The sequence below is a fragment of the Carcharhinus amblyrhynchos genome, chromosome 25, assembly GCF_965287045.1.
Source record: "Carcharhinus amblyrhynchos chromosome 25, sCarAmb.v2.hapA, whole genome shotgun sequence".
In the NCBI taxonomy this organism is placed as follows: domain Eukaryota; kingdom Metazoa; phylum Chordata; class Chondrichthyes; order Carcharhiniformes; family Carcharhinidae; genus Carcharhinus; species Carcharhinus amblyrhynchos.
In genome coordinates, this window is record NC_137348.1 from 3,609,185 (window position 1) to 3,633,800 (window position 24,616).

The 24,616-nt window shown below is 45.2% G+C and overlaps 1 protein-coding gene across 1 annotated transcript; it reads left to right on the forward strand.

The window, feature by feature from the left end:
* Positions 1-729: 729 nt before the first annotated feature.
* cel.2 (carboxyl ester lipase, tandem duplicate 2) lies at positions 730-22,996 on the forward strand. The gene is made up of 11 exons (XM_080211772.1): positions 730-798; positions 4,520-4,667; positions 7,611-7,730; positions 10,284-10,481; positions 11,408-11,538; positions 12,634-12,741; positions 14,535-14,652; positions 17,652-17,835; positions 18,856-19,059; positions 22,104-22,301; positions 22,788-22,996. Exons 1-11 carry the CDS (start codon positions 730-732, stop codon positions 22,963-22,965), a joined length of 1,656 nt encoding a protein of 551 aa, XP_080067898.1. The 3' UTR covers positions 22,966-22,996.
* Positions 22,997-24,616: the final 1,620 nt, after the last annotated feature.

Sequence of the window (24,616 nt, forward strand, 5' to 3'; positions counted from 1 at the left end):
GTGGTTAGCACTGCTGCCTCACAGTGCCAGGGACCCAGGTTCAATTCTGGCCTCGGGTCACTGTCTGTGTGGAGTTTGCACGTTCTCCCTGTGTCTGCGTGGGTTTCCTCCAGGTGCTCCGGTTTCCTCCCACACTCCAAAGATGTGCGGGTTAGGTTGATTGGCCATTGCTAGTGTCAAGGATTAGCAGGGTAAATAATGTTCACTAACGGGAATAGGGCCTGGGTGGGATTGCAGTCGGTGCAGACACGATGGATTGATGGCCTTTTTCTGCATTGTTGGGATTCTATAATAAGTGGTTGGGGTCTGCAATGTTCTGTCGGGAAGTATGGGAGACAGGTTCAATTGAGCTATTCAAGAGGGCAATAGATGTTTCTATTCAAATAATCAATGTGCAGTGAGTATGGGGAACAGCACTAAATCATCATGCTTGTGTGGAGAGATAGTGCAGCCAAGGTGGGCCAAATGGCCTCGTTCAGTGGGATTGTGTGTGTAATTCACACACGTCTGCAGAAGTTCGCCACACTCCTTGCTAACATCTGTTTATTGACCATGTGTTATTAAACTGACCTTGAAAGCCAGTCTTGCCTTAATCAAGCTTGTGTCTACACCATGTTAAATGATAAGTCATTAAGATATGCTTGTGTACTTGAGTAAACAAGATCAAACTTGGTGGTGTTGGATATAAATGTGAGGGGCTTGGATCCTGAGTGTGCGGATCTCTGAGAAATGGCTCGCTGGCAGATTCTGTGCTTTGTGCTCAGCTGTTGCATCCTCGGTGCTGCAGCTAGAGCTACGGTGAGACACCGCGCGCTGTCCGCTACCCGGTGATTTGGTCGGTAGGTCTGTTGGTATGTTGTCCATTCCCCAGCACGGTGGTTAGTACTGCTGCCTCACAGCACCAGGGACCCGAGTTCAATTCCGTCGCCAGGTGACTGTCTGTGTGGAGTTTGCATGTTCTCTTTGTAACTGCGTGGGATTTACAACCATAGAATAGAATCCCTACAGTGCAGAAGGAGGTCATTCAGCCCATCGCGTCTGTACCAATTTTGCAACAGATCATCCTACCCATGCCCTACCCCCGTAACCCCACGTATTTATGCAGCTAATCTCCCTGACATTAGTCATGGTCATAGAGGCTTACAGTATGGAAACAGACCCTTCAGTCCAACTTCTCTGTGCTGCCCCTTTTTTTTTAACCCCTAAGCTAGTCCCAATTGCCTGCTTTTGGCCAATATCCTCCTATACCCATCTTATCCATGTAACTGTCTAAATGCTTTTCAAAAGACAAAATTGTACCCACCTCTGCTACTATCTCTGGCAGCTTGTTCTAGACACTCACCACCCTCTGTGTGGAAAAAATTGCCCCTCTGGACACTTTTGTATCTCTCTCCTGTCACCTTAAAACTATGCCTTCTAGTTTTAGACTCCCCTACCTTTGGGAAAAGATATTGATATCTGGCTGATCTGTCCCTCATTATTTTATAGACCTCTATAAGATCACCCCTAAGCCTCCTAGGCTTCAGAGAAGATAGTCCTAGTCTATTCAGCCTCTCCTTATAACTCAAGCCATCAAGTCCTGGTAGCATCCTCGTAAATCTTTTATGCACTCTTTTTCTAATTTAATAATATTCTTTCTATAATAGGTTGACCAGAACTGTACACAGTATTCCAAATGTGGCCTTACCAATGTCTTGTACAACTTCAACAAGACGTCCCAACTCCTGTATTCAATGTTCTGGCCAATGAAACCAAGCATGCCAAATGCTGCCTTCACCACTGTCAATCTATGATTCCACTTTCAAGGAGCTATGAACCTGTACCCCTAGATCTCTTTGTTCTGTAACTCTCCCCAACGTCCTACCATTAACTGAGTAAGCCCTGCACTGGTTCAATCAACCAAAATGCATCACCTTGCATTTATCTAAATTAAACTCCATCTGCCATTCATCAGCCCACTGGCCCAATTGATCAAGATCCCATTGCAATCCGAGATAACCTTCTTCACTGTCTACTATGCCACCAATCTTGATGTCATCCGTAAACTTACTAACCATGCCTCCAAATTCTCATTCAAATCATTAATATAAATGACAAATAACAGTGGACCCAGCACTGATCCCTGAAGCACATCGTTGGTCACAGGCCTCCAGCTTGAGAAACAACCCTGTACAACCACCATCTGTCTCTGTCATCAAGCCAATTTTGTATTCATTTGGCTACCTCACCTTGGATCCCATGGGATTTAACCTTATGCAACAACCTATCATGCGGTATCTTGTCAAAGACCTTGCTAAAGTCCATGTAGATAACATCAACTGCACTGCCCTTATCTACCTTCTCGGTTACCCCTTCAATAAACTCAGTCAAATTTGTGAGACATGATTTTCCACTCACAAAGCCATGCTGACTGTCCCTTATCAGTCCTTGTGTCTCTAAATGCTTGTCTCTCAACATTCTTTCTAACAACTTTCCAACTACTGATATGAAGCTCACCGGCCTGTAGTTCCAGGCTTTTCCCTGCAGCCTTTCCTAAACTAAGATACAATATTTGCTACCCTCCACTCTTCAAAAGTCAATTTAGCATGGCCACTCAGTCTATCCCGCACATCTTTGGACTATGGGAGAAAACCAGAATACCCGGAGGAAAGCCACATAGACACAAGGAGAACGTGCAGACACCACAGTCACCCAAGGTCAGGACAGAACCCAAGTGCCTGGTGCTGAGAGGCAACAGAACTAACCGTTATGTCACTATGCCACTCCAATCTTGAAGAAAGGATAGTTTTCTTCCAGGTGCTCTGGTTTCCTCCAACAGTCCAAAGTTGTGCAGGTTGGGAGGATTAACAGGGAAGATACATAGGGTTAAGGGGATTGGGCGTGGGTGGGATGATCTGTTGAAGATCAGTGAGCTGGATGGCCTCCTTATGCACTGAAGGGGTTCTATGATTAGTTTCAACTCACAGATGTGTAAAAGTCCTGTAGTAGCTGGAAATGTTTTGTGTAACAGGATTGGGGTAGTGCAGACCGATTATGGATCTAGACATGTTATACACACCTAAAACAACCTGTCACTCAGCACAATGTAGCCTCCGAAAAAGCACAGGAACGGCTGGGAAATCTCGATACCTTATAGCAACCGTTGGAAATCTCCGATATTGTGTTAAGACACATCCGTCAGAGCTGGCTTCACCCTGTATCATGAGAATTCTTCCAGGGATGAGAAAGTTCAATTAGGTAGATTGGAGAAATTAGGGATGTTTTCCTTGGATAAGAGAAAGTTGAGGGGGGAATTGATAGAGGTATTCAAAATCAGGAAAGGTTCTAGACAGAATGGACAGGGAAAAACTGTGGAAGGATCTAGAATCAGAGGGCACAGCTTTAAGTTAATTAGTAAAAGAAGCAATGCTAACATGAGGAAAGACCTTTTTACATAGTGAATGGCTGGGGGCTGGAATACACGGCCTGAGAATGTGCTGGAGGTAGATTCAATCAAAAGGGAATTATTTCATTATTGAAAAAGAAAAAATGTGCAGGGTTACAGAAACAAGTCAGGGGAATGGTATTAGGTGAATTGCTTGTGCAAAGGTGCTGCACTAACACAACAGGCCTGAAAACCTCCATCTGTACTCTAACCTTTCTATTATTCTATTGCCATGCTGTACCTGTCCTGGGAGTGTTTGATGGGGGACAGTGTAGAGGGAGCTTTACTCCGTATCTAACCCCGTGCTGTACCTGTCCTGGGAGTGTTTGATGGGGGACAGTGTAGAGGGAGCTTTACTCCGTATCTAACCCCGTGCTGTACCTGTCCTGGGAGTGTTTGATGGGGACAGTGTAGAGGGAGCTTTACTCTGTATCTAACCCTGTGCTGTACCTGTCCTGGGAGTGTCTGATGGGGGACAGTGTAGACGGAGCTTTACTCTGTATCTAACCCCGTGCTGTACCTGTCCTGGGAGTGTTTGATGGGGGACAGTGTAGAGGGAGCTTTACTCTGTATCTAACCCTGTGCTGTACCTGTCCTGGGAGTGTCTGATGGGGGACGGTGTAGAGGGAGCTTTACTCTGTATCTAACCCCCTGCTGTACCTGTCCTGGGAGTGTTTGATGGGGGCAGTGTAGAGGGAGCTTTACTCTGTATCTAACCCTGTGCTGTACCTGTCCTGGGAGTGTTTGATGGGGGACAGTGTAGAGGGAGCTTTACTCTGTATCTAACCCTGTGCTGTACCTGTCCTGGGAGTGTTTGATGGGGACAGTGTAGAGGGAGCTTTACTCTGTATCTAACCCCATGCTGTACCTGTCCTGGGAGTGTTTGATGGGGACAGTGTAGAGGGAGCTTTACTCTGTATCTAACCCCATGCTGTACCTGTCCTGTTTCTGTCTTTGTTTTTTCAGTTTCGTTGATTTTCCTGCTGCTGAATTTCTCTTTCTTGCTCTGAATCTCTCTCTTCACTGATGATCTGTCTCCTTTTCTGATTCACTCTCTCTCTCCATTTCTCATTCTCTGCCTCTTCCTCCCTGTAGCTTGGTGTGGTGCAAACTGAAGGTGGTCTTGTGGAAGGAACTAATAAACGCGAAGGGCTTCTCGCCTCAGTGGATATTTTCAAAGGAATTCCTTTTGCCGCAACTCCAAGACGATTTGAGAAGGCTGACCCCCATCCTGGATGGTCTGGTAACTCATTTCTTTTTCCCTTTTTGCCTCTGTCTTCATTTAAAAATGGATAAAAATCACTACACCCTGTCCTCTGAAGTAGCTGTTTACAGCAGTGCAGAGAGGCACTGAGTAGAGGCCAAGGAAATTAGAAAATCAGAGTTATCCTGAATACTCCTAAACTCAATGTATTTCTCTTTATTCATTTATGGGACATGAGCGTCGTGTCTGGCCAGCACTTATTGCCCATCCCTAGCTGCCCTTGAACTGAATGGCTCAGAGGACAGTTGAGAGTCAACCACATTGCTGTGGCTCTGGAGTCACATGTAGGCCAAGCCAGGCAAGGAAGGTAGATTTCCTACGTTAAAGGACACTAGTGAACCAGATGGGTTTTTCCAACATTCGACAATGGTTTTATGGTCATCATTAGATTCTTAATTCCAAATATTTTTTACTGAATTTAAATTCCACCATCTGGCATGGTGGGATTCGAACCCAGAACATTAGCTGAGTTTCTGGACTAATAGTCTAGTGATAATACCACCAGGCCATCGCCTCCCCACTCAACTGGTTGGACTTTCACCTCTGAGTCGGACAATTGTCAGTTCAATTCTCACTCCAGAGACTCGAACATAAAATCCACCAAAGTCCACACTCTAGATCTCAGAGAACACAATCTCGGCTGATTGTCTTGGTACAGAATTGAGAGACTGCTACATTGTCAAAGGTGCCGTGAGTAAGTTTACATTCACACTGCAATGAAGTTACTGTGAAAATTCCCTAGTCGCCACACTCTGGCGCTTGTTCGGGTACACTGAGAGAGAATTCAGCACAGCCAATGCACCCCTAACCAGCACATCTTTCAGACTGTGGGAGGAAAGCAGGGCACCCAGAGGAAACCCACGCGGACACGGGGAGAATGTGCAGACTCCACACACACAGCAACCAAGCTGGGAATGGAACCTGTGTGCTATGAGACAGCAGTGCTAACCACTGTGCTGCCCACATTATTACTGCCCACCCCAAGTACCTTTCACCCACTTGTTAATCAAGAATCTATCTCGCTCTGTCTTAGAAATATTCGAAGACTCAGCTCCCACTGCCTCTTGGGGGAGAGGGTTCCAGAGACTCACCAATCCTCTGGGAAAAGAAATTTCCTCATTTCTGTTTTAAAAGGGCGACACCTTATTTTTAAACAGTGACGCCTTGTTCTAGATTCTTCCACAAGAGGAAATATCCTCTCCACATCCACCCTGTCACGACACCCTCAGGATCTTAAAGGTTTTGATCAAGTCACTTCTAATGATGATCATGGTTGTTGTAAAAACCCACCTGGTTCACTAATGTCCTTTCAGGAAGGAAATCTGCTGTCCTTACCCGGTCTGGCCTACATGTGACCCTAGGTCCACAGCAATGTGGCTGACTCTTAAATGCCCTCAGGGATGAGCAGTAAATGCTGCCCAGCCAGTGATGCCCATGTCCCTTGCACACTTAAGCTTTGGAAATCCCTCCCTAAACCTCTTGAAGTCCCCTTCTTCCTGCGTCACTGTGGCTCAGTTTCTAATGTTGTTTCATAATCGTTCCAGTGAAGCACTTGGTTTATTATGTCAGAAGTGCCATATAAATGTAAGTTGTTGTTGTAGTTGACCACATTCTGGTTAAAATATATTATGGATTCTGCTTCCACCATTGTTTCCTTGCTGGTTAGGGGGCATTGGCCATGCTATATTCTCTCTCTGTGTACCCGAACAGGCGCCAGAGTGTGATGACTAAGGGACTTTCACAGTAACTTCATTGCAGTGTTAATGTAAGCCTACCTGTGACACTAATAAATAAACTTTAACTTTAAAAATGTCATAACAACCCTCTGTCAATAAATCCGAGATATTTTCTAACCCTGTCCGGATAACAGATCGGTGAGCAACAGAATCGATGTCCAACTATTTGTATTTCTACTGCATCTTTCTTGCAGTTAAATGAACTAAAGTGCTTCACAGGAGTGTAAATGAGGTGAGCTTTCACTGTTTATATTTAAATAAGAAACATATTCTTACCAATGTCTGAAACCCCATCCCCACCCTCACTCAATCAGCCCTGCTCCAATCAAAGGCAATTTTCTGCAGTTGCAGGAAATCTGAAATAGAAACAGACATTGCTGGAGATACTCAGCAGGTCAGGCAGCATCTACGAAGAGAGGAACAACATTAATATTTCTGGTTAATGATCTTTTTGCTCAGATCACACTTGCTGTTGTGTGTACTCTATGGAGGGCATGGTGGCTCAGTGGTTAGCACTGCAGCCTCATAGCGCCAGGGATCTGGGTTTGATTACGGCCTGTGTGTGGAGTTTGCACGTTCTCCCCGTAACATAGAAACTCGAAGCAGGAATTGGCCCTTTGAACCTGCTCCGCCATTCATTTTGATCACGGCTGATCATCGAATTCAATATCCTGATCCCCCGCTTCTTCCCATTTCCCAAGAGCGATATCTAACTTCTTCTTGAAATCAGACAACGTTTTGGCCTCAACTGCATTCTGTGGTAGTGAATTCACCACCAGATCAGTGTGGGTTTCCTCCCACAGTCCAAAGATGTGCAACTTAAGTGGATTGGCCGTGCTAAGTTATTCTTTTGTGCCCAAGATGTGTAGGTTAGGGGGATTAGCAGGTTAAATGCATGGGTTTATGGGGTTAGGGTGGTGGGTGGGGCTTGGGAAAATACTCTATTATGAAGTCAGTACACTTGATGGGCCAAATGGCCTCCTTCTGCACTGTAGGGATTCTATGATTCCTGTGCTTGTTCTGGACTGGGTCTAACTAATGCTGTTTACTGTTACTCATTCCTATATTATAACAGTGACAAGACTTCAAAAGTACGTCATTGGCTGTAAACTGCTTTATCAATGGTGCTACGTAAATACAAGTTTTTTTCCTTCTACTAAGTCCTGGTGCTTGTGTTTATTTCCAGGTACTCTGAAAGCCAAAGAATTCAAACCCAGATGTTTGCAGACCACCTTGAAACAGGATAATGTCCTTGGGAGCGAAGATTGTCTCTACCTGAACATCTGGGTCCCTCACGGGACAAGAGGTACAAAACAGAAGCAGCAAAAAATAAAACCTCTTAAAACTGTAGCCAGTTGAGTGACATCTCTGGCGGTGGTGTGATACAGTTCACTCAGAGTCACAGTTACTGTGGCAAAATGCACTTTGACAAGCGCATTGCAATCCGGAGCTGTAGATAGTGATGGTAGAGGCTCCAACATTCCTTCCATTGCAGGGCCGACTGGGAACTACTCCCACCCTCACCACCTGCTACAATGTGTTTTGGAAAGATTTGCGTCCTGCTCAGCCACATTTTGAATGTACCTTCCTAGGCCCTGGGTGGGATTTGAAACCAGAGCTTCTGACTCGGAGTTAGGGATGCTACCCACTGCACAAGACCTCCTCAGTAATGTCCAACAATTTATAATCAAGAATCCCTACAGTGCAGAAAGAGGCCTTTTGGCCCATCGAGTCTGCACCGACAACAATCCCACCCTGGTCCTATCCCCGTAATCCAACAGTTACCCTACTAATCCTCCTGATATCCTCCTAACACTAAGGGGCAATACAGCATGGCCAATCAACCTAACCGGCACATCTTTCAGACTGTGGGAGGAAACCAGAGCACCCAGAGGAAACCCATGCAGACGCAGGGGAAAATGTGCAGACGCCACACAGGTAGTGACCCAAGGCGGGAATCGAACCCAGGTCCCTGGTGCTATGAGGCAGCAGTGCTAACCACTGTGCCACCATGACGCCCCAAACAGCTTCATCCTTCTTTAAGAAATACTTTGTTAAGTTTTTGTATTTGACAATACGAGGGATGTCAGTGTTGGGTTGTGTTTTTTAGCCTTCCTGCTGTTCGGGATGACACTGAGTTTTTCCTGAACCAGTACAGGACAGAATTGGCACAGCGTTGAGCATTTCCGACACTATTACAGTAATATGTCTTTCACCCAGTTGTAATTGTTCCACCTTGCACATCAGTCATTCTTCTCCCCGTTTGAAAAGAAGGCATGAGTTCATCACCTGAATTCCAATATACGCCACTGCTATAACCCAAATTCAAAAACCATATTGTGTTACAAGTCCTGTAGAACTTAAAGTTATGTCTAATCCAGTTTATAGCTGTACCTCCTGGGAGTGTTTGATGGGGAAAGTATAGAGGGAGCTTCACTCTGTATCTAACCCTGTGCTGTACCTGTCCTGGGAGTGTTTGATGGGGAGACAGTGTAGAAGGAGCTTTACTCTGTATCTAACCCCGTGCTGTACCTGTCCTGGGAGTGTTTGATGGGGGTCAGTGTAGAGGGAGCTTCACTCTGTATCTAACCCCGTGCTGTACCTGTCCTGGGAGTGTTTGATGGGGGACAGTGTAGAGGGAGCTTCACTCTGTATCTAACCCTGTGCTGTACCTGTCCTGGGAGTGTTTGATGGGGGGACAGTGTAGAGGGAGTTTTACTCTGTATCTAACCCTGTGCTGTACCTGCCCTGTGAGTGTTTGATGGGGGGACAGTTTTGAGGGAGCTTTACTCTGTATCTAACCCCATGCTGTACCTGTCCTGGGAGTGTTTGATGGGGGACAGTGTAGAGGGAGCTTTACTCTGTATCTAACCCCATGCTGTACCTGTCCTGGGAGTGTTTGATGGGGGACAGTGTAGAGGGAGCTTTACTCTGTATCTAACCCTGTGCTGTACCTGTCCTGGGAGTGTTTGATGGGGGACAGTGTAGAGGGAGCTTTACTCTGTATCTAACCCCGTGCTGTATCTGTACTGTATGTAACAATTAACATTTCTCTGAGAAGAAAACTCAGTGTAACCAAAATCAAACAGCTCAATTACAATCAGAGTGCAACTGAAGAGAGGCTAAAGGGAACCTTTGAGCTTATTTGTAAACATCAGTAGTTCCAATCATCAGTGGTCACACTGGTTTAACCTAATTGTTAAAAGGCAGTGAATAAACTAAAAGAACAGTAAAAGCTGGAGAGACTCAGCAGGTCTGGCAGCTTCTCTGGAGACAGATGCAGAGTTTGTTTCAAATTAGAATCCTACGGTGGAGAAGGAGGCCATTCGGCTCATTGAGTCTGCACCGACCATAATCCCACCCAAGCCCTATCCCCATAACCTCATGCATTTACCCTAGCTAGCCCCCCTAATATTAAGGGACAATTTCGCGTGGCCAATCCATCTAACCAGCACTTCTTTGGACCGATGACTTCTTTGAACAAAGAAAATTACAGCACAGGAACAGGCCCTTTGGCCCTCCAAGCCTGCACCGACCATGCTGCCTGTCTGAACTAAAGCCCCCTACCCTTCCAGGAACCATATCCCTCCATTTCCATGCTATGCATGTGTTTGTCGAGAGTCACCATTGTATCTGCTTCCACCCCCTCCCCTGGCAGCGAGTTCCAGGCGCTCACCACCCTCTTGGTGACCAGGTATCACCGACCTGGCCCATTTCTCTGCTTCTCTCTCTGCTGATGCTGCCTGACCTGCTGAGCTTCTTCAGTATTTCTGGCCTTGATTTCAGTTTTCCAGCGTGCTGTACTTTGCCTTTGTAACAATTACCTTTGCCTTTGTAAACTGCTTCTCCTGCTTCCTAGTGTCCGTTAACCTGCCCGTCATGGTCTGGATCTTTGGAGGAGGTTTCCTAGCAGGAGCGGGACACGGAGCCAATTTCCTGAATAACTATCTGTATGACGGCAGAGAAATCGCCACTCGCGGCAAGGTGATTGTTGTCACCTTCAACTATCGGGTCGGTCCATTGGGCTTCCTGAGCACCGGAGATGCCAATATACCAGGTTAGTATAAAATCCCTGAACTTAACTGAGCTCTTGGGGCAAAACAAGAAGGCAACAGACAATAATATCATTGCAACAAGTTCACAGGATTGACCCAGTAGATAAGTGAACAAAAATACTGAACACCAGGCAATGGGAGGCAAGCTGCTTTCAATCCTTGCTTTTGGGAGTTGCCCAGACATAGATAATATCTTCTCCATTCCACTCCTCCTCCTGTGCCAAGATCGCCAACGCCCCGGCAGAGTCACCAGACTTTCAAAAATCAACACTGGGACACATTGAAAATGCTGTGGAGACACCAGCATTGGACTGAGGTAAACACACCAAGAAGCCTCACAACACCAGTTTAGTGCCACTTAAAACCACTGCAACTGGAGCTGTGTCTGTGTGGAGCAAACATACAGATCCCCGAATGGGAAGGCTGCGAACCTGAAACAAAAACGAGAAGGTTGGAAGCGGGTTGGCCATCCTGTGAACTGGTTAATATTCCAGGAATTCCAGAATTCCCAGCTGCCAATCAGTAATCCATTGTCCTCACTGCTGAGAATGGAGAAGATGAGGAAAAAGCGAAATTCTTTCCAGCCAAATGCTGACGTGTTAACAGCGCATCCCAAAGTTAACGTGCAAGTTGGCCAGCAAGTTCAGGGGATTAAGAACAGAGCATGAATTCTGAATCTTCAGAAATTGCTGGTCGATTTACGCCATTCCACCGTGCGCTTTACACAGAGGCATCTGTGTAACACCATACCTTGCGCTATCCCGTGCTGTGCGCTATCCCGTGCTGTGCGCTATCCCAGGTTTCCTATGTTCTCTGTGTCATGCTATGTTATCTATCATTCTGTGTTCCCTGTCATGCTGTGCTCTCTCTGTCACTACGTAGTTTTTGTGTGTTGTATTGTTTATCAATTGCTTGTTGTGATAAACAGGGAACCAAGGTCTGTGGGACCAGCACATGGCCATCAGTTGGGTGAAGAGAAATATTGCTGCGTTTGGTGGGGACCCGAATAAAATCACCCTCTTCGGAGAATCAGCAGGAGGTGCCAGTGTCTCCCTCCAGGTAACTCCTTGTTAATGGTGAAATGGCAAATTGGGCAGGCCTGAGATTCAGTGGCGATCTCTGCTGTGGTGGAGCTGGAGGAATGTGGTTACATTTAAATTCAGTGACACTGGGTAAAGACAGGAATGAAATTAGTCAGGGTTATAATTACTCAGCAGTTTCCTTATTGGAATTGGATGACAGGATCAGGCTTGCCTGTAATGGTTTGGATATTCCAACAGCTGACACTCACTGCTAAGGATCAAAGCGAGTGACAAAGGAGCATGTTTTTTGTGGTGTTGACCGAGAGATACATATTGACCAAGATGCTAGGGAGGACTCCCCTGCTCTTTAATGTAGTGCCTTGGGAGTTTCTGGGTCTGTCTGAGAGGGCAGCTGAGGGCCTCTGTCCAACATTTCATCTGAAAGGTGGTCCCTCCTACAGTGCAGCATTCCTTACAGAACTGCCCAGGAGTGTCAGCCTTATGCTCACGTCCTGGTTTGGAACTTGAATGCGCCACCCTCTGGCTGAGATGTAAGGATGCTGCCAACTGAACCACCATAAAACTGGAGATTCCACACTCATGCTGTAGCACTTTCCAAGGCTGACAGACCTGAGGTGTACACGTTAATTAAACCATTATACTATCTCACAATTTAAACTCAAGCTTAAGTTATAAATTATAAACTTAAGCTTAATGTTGGTCTGACGTACACGTCACACAGACAAATGCCAAACTCTCCTACATTACAATAAAGTCTCAAAATAAAGTTAAAGTTTATTTATAAGTAGGCTTACATTGACAGTGAAATGAAGTTACTGTGAAAATCCCCTAGTCGCCACTTTCCAGTGCCTGTTCGGGTCAATGCACCCTAACCAACATGTCTTTCAGCCTCTGGGAAGAAACCGGAGCACCCGGAGGAAACCCACGCAGACACGGGGGGAACATGCAAACTCCACACAGACAGTGACCCAAGTCGGGATTCAAACCCAGGTCCCTGGCGCCAAGAGGCAGCAGTGCTAATCACTGTGCCACCCCAAGTCCTTTAATGAATGTATCAGTCAAGTTGAATCAATTTCTATTTTTCTGATGATGTTTCTCCTTTCTTTCGCAGACTTTATCACCATACAGTAAAGGATTAATAAAACGAGCAATTTCACAGAGTGGGGTCGCACCATGTGCCTGGGCAATTCAGAGAAACCCCATGCACTGGGCACAGGAGGTCAGTACAGCTACACAAGCAGCTACAGAACAGAGATTACACAAAATAAACACTCCATTCTTAACTTTGAAAGGAGAAGTGATAAATTGATGTGGACTGAATTGGAATTGGATGGAGCAGTGTTCAGAGTGGAAATATTGGGTTTATTATGTATGCTGAAGAACATTATTGTCCCAAAACATTGAGACAGAACATGGCCTCATGTCCATGAATTGCCAAGGATGATTGTTGATTTAGGCTGGATTTGGGGAAGAGAGACTGGGTTTGGGGATTCATGATGAGAGAGTGAGGATCCTGATAGAGTGACCCCAGGACTGTTCTTGCAAATTTGAGTATTCAGGTCTACAAAAAGAGATGCCAAACTGGCCAGGTAGATTTGAGTTGTGCTGTAAACTGGAAAGGTTTCCTGTTCATTGCTCAAACACAGGAACATAGGTGGAGAATTTGTCCAACTGGCCTTTTGAACCTGGTCCACAGTCCAATTATGTCATATAATCCCTACAGTGCAGAAGGAGGCCATTCAGCCCGACCAGAATCCCACCCAGATCCTATCTTCATAACCTCATGCATTTACCCCTAGCTCGTCCCCCTGACATTAAGGGGCAATTTAGCATGGCCAATGAACCTAACCCGCACATCTTCAGAATATGGGAGGAAACACATGCAGACATGGGGAGAATGTGCAGACTCCACACAGATATCGAACCAAGCTGGGAATTGAACCCAGGTTCCTGGCTGACATCATGCTGACCTTGTACCTCAGTGCTATCTTCCCTGCACTCTCCCATATTTTTAACAACTAGAAATTTGTCAATCTCAGTCTTAAATACAGAATAAAATCCCACCGTTTGTGGGGATTACACTCCTGCGAAACATCGCAAATGGCAAAATCACAAATAATAAACATATTATTCAATGGGACACAAAATTATCTTTTCCCCAAGAGATTACAACATCAGCGATTGGAGGAGTTTGTGCTTTTGTTAGTTACTTTTGTACATTAAGGTAAGTGTAACTGTTTATTTTTACCATTTGAAGTTGATGACAGTTCTATTAATATATAAATGATTAAACATTTTCTGTAACTCCTTATGAAATATTCAATATGTATTAAATGTGTTTAATTTTACTCATGGGTTAATGAACAAGCCTGATTTCAGTCTTCCTGCCCATGTGGGCTGCTCATGTGGCTCACTCACAAGGCTGGATTGCCCATCATCATCTCAATCTCTCCTCATCAGACAATCCTGCTAACACAGGGATTAGAACCCTCGCTGCACTCCAGTATATCCTTCCTTAGGTAAGGAGATTAAAAGCATACACAATAGTTCAGATGTGGTCTCACCATACAATTGCAGCAAGATATCTTTACTTCTGTACTCAAACCCTCAGTAACAGAGACCTACATAGCAATTGTCTCCCTAATTGCCTGTTTCACCCGCCTGCCAGCTTTCCCAGACCTGCACCTGGGTCTGGCTCTCGGACCTGGATTCAAACTCAGTCCAGATACTGGGGCCCAGACACCAGTTTCTCCTTGGCCATGAGGGGTGTTGTTGGCACAGAAGTGCTCTTTATCATGGAAATGTCCAGAATGTGACACAACCTCCAGGGTGGTTGATGCTAGAAAGGTAAGCCATTCGCAGTAGCCCAGAGTTTAGTTCCCAGATACATTCTCAGGCTGGAGAGTGTTTGATCTGGGTCTGTTTGGTCAAGGAGAGATTTGGCAAAAGATGAGGAACCACCGATGGGAATGATACTGATTGTATGTCTTTCCCTGATCTGGTATCTTTCAGCTTGCTCAGAAAGTCGGCTGTCCAATAGACGACCCTGCTGCCATGGTGGCCTGTCTGAAGATCACAGATCCCAAAGCTGTCACCCTGGCCATCCCCCTGAAGCTCTTTAACTTGAAACGTAAGATACACGAAGGATGATGTGAATGTTCCTGTTTGAGAACATTGTTTCTTGATTTTCAGAAGGTGTTTGACAAGATGCCTCACAAGAGGTTATTACAGAAGGTCAGGGGACATGGAGTTGGGGGTAGGGTGTTAGCGTGGATAGAGGATTGGCTGTCAAATAGGAGGCAGAGAGTGGGGGTCAATGGGTGCTATTCGGATTGGCGGTTGGTGACTAGTGGAGTGCCCCAGGGGTCGGTGCTGGGGCCTCAGCTATTTACCATTTATATAGATGATCTGGAGGAGGGAACCAAGTGTATGGTGTCGAAATTTGCTGATGACACCAAGATTGGTGGAATGGCAAATTGTGCACAGGGTGTGGAGAGTCTGCAGAAGGATCTAGATAGGCTGGGCGAATGGGCCAGGAACTGGCAAATGGAATTTAATGTTGGCAAGTGTGAGGTGGTCCACTTTGGTAGGAATAATGGTAGGAAGGACTATTCCTTACGTGGCGGAAAACTGCAGCAGGCGACGGTGCAGAGGGACCTCGGGGTCCTTGTGCATGAGTCGCAAAAACCCAGCCTACAGGTGCAGCAGGTGGTCAGGAAGGCAAATGGGATGCTGGCCTTCATAGCGAGGGGGATTGAATATAAAAGTAGGGAGGTCTTGCTGCAGCCGTATAGGGCACTGGTGAGGCTGTAGCTGGAGTACTGTGTGCAGTTTTGGTCGCCGCACTTACGCAAGGATATTTTGGCCTTGGAGGGAGTGCAGAGGAGGTTTACTAGGCTGATACCAGAGTTGAGGGGATTGAGCTATGAGGAGAGGCTGAATAAACTAGGCTTGTACTCGTTAGAGTTTAGAAGAATGAGGGGCGATCTCATTGAGACATATAAGACGATGAATGGGATGGATAGAATAGAGGTGGAGAGGCTCTTCCCGCTCAGATAGGACAGTAGGACTAGGGGGCACAGCCTCAAGATAAAGGGGGGGTGGTTTAGAACGGAGTTGAGGAGGAACTTCTTCACTCAAAGGGTGGTGAATCTCTGGAATTCTCTGCCCATTGAAGTGGTGGAGGCTGCCTTGCTAAATATTTTTAAGACGCGGGTTGATGGGTTTTTGATAGGCAATGGAATTAAGGGTTATGGGGAGAGGGCGGGAATGTGGAACTGAGGCACGACAGATCAGCCATGATCCTATTGAATGGCGGGACAGGCTCGAGGGGCTAGATGGCCTACTCCTGCTCCTATTTCTTATGTTCTTAAACATATTTTCATGGAAAAGATTTGGAAACCTGCTGCATTTTAAACCTTTGGGTCTTCCAATCAAAATGTATTCACTGAGTTCATAAAGAAAAGTATTTAAAATGAGAGGTGATTAAATGGGAAATGGTTGGGGATTGAAGTTGTTTCTCCCCAAGATTGAAAACTACAAGCGATTCATTAGCCTGTCTCAATAATTGATAAGTATTTGATGTCCATTGAGTGGGCATTGACCCTGGGCACTGGTTGGCTGGCGTAGGATCCCTTCATTAGGGAGATAGAAACCATCACAGTCACTTTCAGGCAGTGTTTTTTATAAACAAATGGTTGCCTGGGGGCCAATGGGGGAAAAGGAGGGAGTTTGAGGGGGTTGGGGGGGGTGAGGGGGAGCATTCACCAGACACAAGATTAGAATTCAGAACTTACTAGACCATCTCAAAGGGTGGTTGAGAGTCAGCCACTTTGCTGTTGGTTTGGATTCTCATGTAGACCAGACCAGGTAAGGATGGCAGATTTCCTTCCCAAAGGGTTAGGTTGATTGGCCATGCTAAATTGACCCTAGTGGCAAGGGATTAGGAGGGTGGGAGGGTGGGTGTGTGGGGTTGCGGAAATGGGGCCTGGGTGGGATTGTGCTCAGTGCAGACTCGATGGGCTGAGTAGCCTCCTTCTGCACTGTAGGAATTCTATGAAACACAAATGGAAGTTACTTTGTTTGAGTCTCGCAGGATAACCTTCAGACACTTCAGACTGTCCCAATCGGGGGCTGCAGGGCCTGTTACACAGATAGCCAGCTTGAGACAATAAAATGGACAATGAGGTTGACTAAATCTGCAAGTTTCTTGATGTGCGTGAAATAAACTGTGAACATGCTGACCTTAACTCTGCATGGAGCCCAGAGGAAATGGTCGTTCTTGTGAGACAATGAGAGTTTCTGATGGTCTAAATGGAGGGCTGCAAAAAAGCATTGTGGTTGGTCACTCAATTAGATCATCCCTTGACCAAACACAATCTACCTTTATATACTTGTCACAGCCGAGCAAAAAAAAACCCCTCAGAGTTTGTTAAAGAGAATGTGTTGCAATGGAAACCTTGCCTCTCCCCTCTGGAAATTTCTGTATGCTCCCCACTTCCACACTTTTCTCTGGGATACGCTCTACATCTCCCCCTGTCAGAATAACCTTTCTCATGCATGTATCTAGCTTGTTCTTAAATATGTTTTTGCTGCTAATCTCACTATGTGGTAGCAAGTTGTATATTTTCACAATCCTTTGGGTAAGGAAGTGCTTTGACCACCCCCCCACTCCACAATCCCTTTTATTCTGTCTAGCCATGTTTGCCAGTTGTTTCTAGTGTTCTATAAAATGCTTTGAGGTCACAAGACCAAAAGACTTAGGAACCGAATTAGGCCACTCAGCCCATCGAGTCTGCTCCATCATTCAATCATGGCTGATATATTTTCTCATCCCCGTTTTCCTGCCTTTTCCCCATCACCCCATATCCTCTTATTAATCAAGAACCTTCTGTGGAGGCCAGGTCATTGGGTGTTTTTAAGACAGAGATAGATAGGTTCTTGATCAATGTCAAGTCCTGTGTGGGAGAAGTCATGGAAAGGGCAAGATATTGCTGAGTTTCTCTAGCAACCATTGCCTCTTGGGGCAAATTATAAAGACAGGACTAATCTCCGGGAGGAGCCTTTCAGGCTGGGATTGAGTTCACTTCATTATTTTGCTGACTGATTCCTTTTCTTTTTATTTTGCAGAACCACTGGTTTTCTATCTGATATGGTCTCCAGTCATCGATGGAGATTTTATTCCACTCGAACCAAAGAAGCTCTACAACAACACAGCTAATATCGATTATATTGCCGGGGTTAACAACATGGATGGACATATTTTCGCTGGCTTGGATGTTCATTCAATCAATGCGCTAAGAAAGACCTACCCGTATGGACACAGCTTATTTAATTGAGTGTGTTACATTCTAATTATGTTCTAAAGGCATTTCTTTCCCCCCCCTGAGTATAGAGAATAGAATCCCGACAATGCAGAAGGAGGCCATTTGGCCCATCAAGTCTGTACCAACCACAATCCCACCCAGGCTCTATTCCCGTAACCCCACAAATTTACCCTGTTAATCGCCTGACACTAAGGTCAATTTATCATGGCCAATCAACCTGACCTTCACATTTTTGGTGTGTGGGAGGAAACTGGAGCAGCCAGAGGAAACCCACGTAGACACAGGGAGAATGTGCAAACTCCATACAGTCACCTGATGCCGGAATTGATCTCGGGTCCCTGGTGCTGTGAGGCAGCAGTGCTAACCACTGTTCCACCCCAAAGTATCTGCACCATAAACAATTCTTTCCTTGACTAGATGGTTGGTGAGCTGCAAGAATTTTCTAGAGGTGAGTCTACTGTCCTCCTTTCAAACTTCTTTGTGAGGAAGCAACTTGCTGGGTTTTTTTGCTATGGTTCCATGGTTGTCAATACAGACCTGTTAGCAAGCTAATTCAGTCTAAGGTGTGGGGAACTGCATGGACACCCTCCCACTCTGAGTGGTTTTCAGTAAGGAGACAAAATTGACACCTAATCTCCCAATGTGTCTTGGATGTCATTGTCTCTGGCTAAAATAGTTCACCAAGACAAAGGCAGGGGATAAAATATCAAATTGGTGAAAGTTAAAAATAAGTAAACACCATTCTGAGTGACGTCCCTAGAAAAATTATCTACTGCAACACTTTTGCTGGACACATCCATTACACAATGGAACCAAAGAGAGTAGTTGGACAGGAGGTTGTAGAAGATAGTGCCATTGATAACATACTCAATATTTTGACTTATTCTTGAGTAAAAACCTACCCTGATTGCAAATCCAATTCTTTATTGATTCATCTGTACACGGGAGGGGGGAGTGGGGAGTGCCATCATAACAACCTTGTGAACTTTGATCTTTGCTATCCACAGAAGCGACCTATATAACTTGATTCGAGAGCTGACCATACACAGAGGCGAGAAAGGTGCCAACGTGACTTATGCGCATTACACCAGCGACTGGCCTGCCAATCCAAGTCAGGAGACCATTAAAAAGACAGTGGTGAAGCTGGAGACAGATATCCTATTCTTGGTCCCCACACAACTGGCTCTAGATCTTCATTTTCAACATGCCCAGTAAGTTTCCTGACAAACATTTCCAGCTACTGTCACCTCCTGTGTGTCTGAATGGTGAGACATTGCTTAGACGTGGATATTATCAGACTGTGGATTCCGGGGAAGTGCCGGAGGATTGGAAAACGGCTAATGTTACGCCGTTGTTTAAGAAGGGTGCCAGGCAAAAGGCGGGGAATTACAGGCCGGTTAGTTTAACGTCTGTGGTAGGTAAAATGTTAGAATCAGTCATTAAGGAGGAAATTGCGAGGCATCTTGAAGGGAATTGCTTGATAGGGCAGACGCAACACGGTTTCATTAAAGGGAAGTCGTGTCTGACAAATTTACTGGAGTTCTATGAGGATGTGTCTAGGGCGGTGGATAGAGGAGAGCCGGTGGATGTGGTCTTTCTGGATTTTCAGAAGGCGTTTGATAAGGTACCTCACAAGAGGTTACTGCAGAAGGTCAGAGGACATGGAGTTGGGGGTAGGGTGTTAGCGTGGATAGAGGATTGGTTGTCAAAAAGGAGGCAGAGAGTGGGGGTCAATGGGTGCTATTCGGATTGGCGGTTGGTGACTAGTGGGGTGCCCCAGGGGTCGGTGCTGGGGCCTCAGCTATTTACAATTTATATAGATGATCTGGAGGAGGGAACCGAGTGTAGGGTGTCGAAATTTGCTGATGACACCAAGATTGGGGGAAAGGCAAATTGTGCGGAGGGTGTGGAGAGTCTGCAGAAGGATCTAGATAGGCTGGGCGAATGGGCCAGGAAATGGCAAATGGAATTTAATGTTGGCAAGTGTGAGGTGGTCCACTTTGGTAGGAAGAATGGTAGGAAGGACTATTACTTACGTGGCGAAAAACTGCAGCAGGCGACGGTGCAGAGGGACCTCGGGGTCCTTGTGCATGAGTCGCAAAAACCCAGCCTGCAGGTGCAGCAGGTGGTCAGGAAGGCGAATGGGATGCTGGCCTTCATAGCGAGGGGGATTGAATATAAAAGTAGGGAGGTCTTGCTGCAGCTGTATAGGGCATTGGTGAGGCCGCAGCTGGAGTACTGTGTGCAGTTTTGGGCGCCGCACCTGCGCAAGGATATTTTGGCCTTGGAGGGAGTGCAGAGGAGGTTTACTAGGCTGATACCGGAGTTGAGGGGGTTGAGCTATGAGGAGAGGCTGAATAAACTAGGCTTGTACTCGTTAGAGTTTAGAAGAATGAGGGGAGATCTCATTGAGACGTATAAGATGATGAATGGGATGGATAGGATAGAGGTGGAAAGACTCTTCCCGCTCAAAAAAGACAGTAGGACTAGGGGGCACAGCCTCAAGATAAAGGGGGGGCGGTTCAGAACGGAGTTGAGGAGGAACTTCTTCACTCAAAGGGTGGTGAATCTCTGGAATTCTCTGCCCGTTGAAGTGGTGGAGGCTGCCTCGCTAAATATTTTTAAGAAGCGGGTTGATGGGTTTTTGATAAGAGAAGGGATTAAGGGTTATGGGGAGAGGGCGGGAAAGTGGAACTGAGCCACGACAGATCAGCCATGATCTTATTGAATGGCGGGGCAGGCTCGAAGGGCCAGATGGCCTACTTCTGCTCCTATTTCTTATGTTCTTATGTTCTTACCACTATGTGAGACTAAGGAGAACTTACCATTAGGCATGACATCTACCCAGCACTGGTCTAGAATACTCTTGGGTCTATAACAACTTCCATGGGAAGACTGTGTTTCATGTGAAAGCCATTCTTCAGGTTCCTTTTGTTGTAGGTAAAAGACACCTGAGACTGTTAGTGAGTCAAAATACAGCAGGTTTTATTTCAAAAGCTTTTGGGAGAAACCTGGCTCTAACAATGGTTACCAGGCTTCTCGCTGAACACAAATAAATACATCATGATTCTCAGCACCAGTCACGACACAAACACCGGTAGCAGTTAGGACTCGCAACGATTCTGCTTCCAGCCAGGATGCAGCCCCTGACTTCAACCAGCATTTGCAGCCTGTCTGGCAGCTTCTATCACAATGCAGACATCGGTACCGTCACGATTCACAGCCTGTCCGGTGGCTTCAGCAGCTTCTCCATTGAAGTAAATTGTGCAGTTGTGGCTGTCCCCAGCAGGACTTCTCCTGTCAAAAAGCTGGTATCGCAATTTACCATCTGCAGCTGTTTAACGATGTTCGGTTAGCACAAACAGGTAAGGTTTGCAGTGTCTGCAAAACTACATTCACATTAGACTATGTGTCTTTATGGAAATGAAAGTTAAAGAATGAGAGACATGAACAAGTAAGGAAAACATGAATAAATAATCTATATTGATACCAGGAACAGTATAAGCTTGAGGAGATCAGCCACGAGGAAGGGTTATGTTTGTGATATATACTAGGTACAAAATGCATTAAATCCATTAACCCTTTCCCTTCTTCACTTTTAAGAAGGTTATTTTCTAATCTGGGTCTCTCAGTTGAATAGGTAAGTAGGGATGGACAATAACTGGGTCCCACCAATGAATAAAAAAGTGTCTTTTCTCCAATGAAAGTAAAAATACTACAGATATTGGAAATCTGAAATAAAAAGAGAATGCTGGTAAAACTCAGTAGGTCTAGCAGCATCTGTGGAGAGAGAAATGTTTTGAGTCTAATACTGCTCTTCCTTGGAACTGTTTTTATTCCTTTTCTTCTAATTCCTCAGCAGGACCACTCTGCCGTATGTACAGATGCAGCCAGGGACTGACCCTCTCTTTGATCTTTGCCCTCAGCGTGTGGCCATCACTGGTTGCCTCCCCTTAACTGGGATCAAGAAATAGAGGATGGGATTGGTTAGAACTTGTAAACTGTTCATCCAGCTTGGTGAAGTTTGATAAGGAATTGAAGGATGGGTTGAGATGAAATAAGGTCAGAGGAGACTCATGTAGAACATAGAAACCAGCACAGAGCAAACTGTTCCTGTGTAAATCACATGCAATACTGTTTTACAACCCAATGCTTAACAAGGTTTTATCTGAGAATTCCCTTCTGTTTTTGAAGTGTGTTTACATTTTTCTCACCTTATCATTTCTTCTTCCTTTCCACACTCCTTTCCTCGCAGGGGAGCCAAGACCTACAGCTACTTGTTTTCTTACCCCTCTCGGGCTCCCATATATCCCAAATGGATGGGAGCTGATCACGCTGATGACCTCCAGTATGTCTTTGGAAAACCGTTTGCCACTCCACTTGGATACCGGCCAAGGGATAGAGATGTCTCAAAATATTTTATCGCATACTGGACCAATTTTGCTCAAACTGGGTAAGGAAGCAGAATACCAAAAGATCTGTATTTCTACAGCACTTTTCCTAGCTTCATGAAACCCAAAAACTCTTTAGTCATAGAAATACCTTTGTAGTTATATTCGATGCTTTTTTTTAAGCTGAGCATAGTTAAGAACAAAAACAGCCCGGGAAACAGGCCCTTTGGCCCAATGAGCCCACGCCACCATTTTAACATTACCAGTCCCCCCTCCACCCATGACCCTTATCTATGCTTATGGCATTCCACATTGGAGGTAATAAATTGTCCCTAAATTAGTTTCCCTCAGTCAGCCTAATAGCACATCTTTGGGGTGAATCAAGGTTCAACACGAGTCAGTATGTGAAGCAAAAGCTGTTCTTCTGCTGAAGGCATAATATGTAAAACTGCTGCCCCTATGCCATAAGGTGAAACATTGCCTCATATAAATACAAGTAGCTTGGAGCGAATGTAACCAGCAATGACTAAGTCTTTTCTGTCTTTCAGTGATCCTAATAGGGGTGAATCTAGAGTACCCACCCCATGGGTCCCTTACACAGCAACGTACACCCAGTATCTGGAAATCAATAATAACATCAACATGAACTCTGTGAAGCAAAGGCTTGGATATGACTCTATCACCTTCTGGAATCAGACATATACTGCTATAGAGGTGGCATCTTAATCCTCCAGATAAATTCAACTAATGTGCAACTTTGAAATAAACCTTTAATTTTAAAAATAGCTGTTCACATTGATTTTTTTTTCATTCATTCATGGGACATGGGTGCTGCCAACTAGCCCAGTATGTATTGTCCATTCCTAATGGCCCTCAAGATAGTGGTGAACTGTCTTCCAGAACTGGTGAAGTCTAGATGGTGTAGGTTTACTTACAGTGCTATTAGGAAGGGAGTTCCTAACAGCACAAAACAGGGAAGGAACAATGATGTATTTCCAAGTCAGGATGGTAAGTGACTTGGTGGGGAACCTCCAGGTGGTGGTGTTCCTACATGCCACTTTTTGCCATTCTAGATGTTAGTGGGTTTGGAAATTGTTGTCAACATGAATGTTGGTGAATCTTGTAGATGGGACATAGGGCTGCTATTGTGCATCAATGTTGGAGGGAGTGGAATTTTTGTGGATGAGGTATCAATCAAGTTGTTTGCTTTTTTGAGTGTTGTTGGAGCTGCACATATCTATACCTTAGCCTTTTTGACAGGGATGAGCTGATCGCATTCACAATGGAATTGGTCTTGTAATTATGTGGAATTAGAGATTTCCTTCTTATCTCAACAACTCCAACCTCAAAAGGAGGACTAATACTCCAATGAATGTGCTACATGGGAAGAGTTTAACAATGTTTTTAAGTAGTTACTTACAGAGAGATGGGTATACCTGTTTCACATTGCAGATTGTGTCTACACTTGTACACCATTCCTGCTAGGTGGGGCAGGCAGGCAGCCAGCCTACTCTTGCTGCGTCCATTCCCCACACATCAGGCACGCTGTATGTAAAGCAGCTTTGCATTATGGCTCTAAAGACCAACAAGATTCACCCATTGTCTGAAGTTTCTGCACACTCTGAATTTACCTTGAATGGAGACAAGATTAGCCAAAGTGCTTTGGATTCAAGATTGGGATTTAGATCAATAGACCAGTTACTCTGAAAAGATCAATTTCAGAAAATTTGAGCCTAGCCCAGAAATGCTTGCTACCTCTATTAAATACAGAATTATAGCTTGCTACAGAACAGCCAATAGCCCACATCTGAACTGTGACAGTTCTCAAAAAGGTAAAATAATTGCAATTGAAAATACGATGAAACAAACGTTATAAAAAAATACTTTACTCAACATATAAATGGTGTGATTCAAACAATATTACATCAGAACAGTCTGTGCAGACTACAGGAATTTTGCACTGTTGTGTAGTGATCCCAAGAAAAATACCAAGAAATGATCTTGGCCAAATATGCAGAGATACAAACAGCAAAAATGTTTGCTGTGTTAGCCCATTCATTCCAGGACTGATAGAAAACCTTGTGTCAGATTAATTCCAGCAATATATTCAATCATCAATTGAGATCGAAGTAGTGGACTGTTTAAGGATGAAACACATCATGATTAAATACTTGGTACAGCTTTACTGACAGAAGGCATGCATTACAAATCATTTCCCAAACCTTCCTTAAAACAGGGAAAGTAAGAAGTCTCAAAACACCAGGTTAAAGTCCAACAGGTTTATCTGGAATCACGAGCTTTCAGAGCACTGCTCCATCATCACGTGAGACCATAAACCTGAAGGAGCAGTGCTCTGGAAGCTTGTGATTCCAGATAA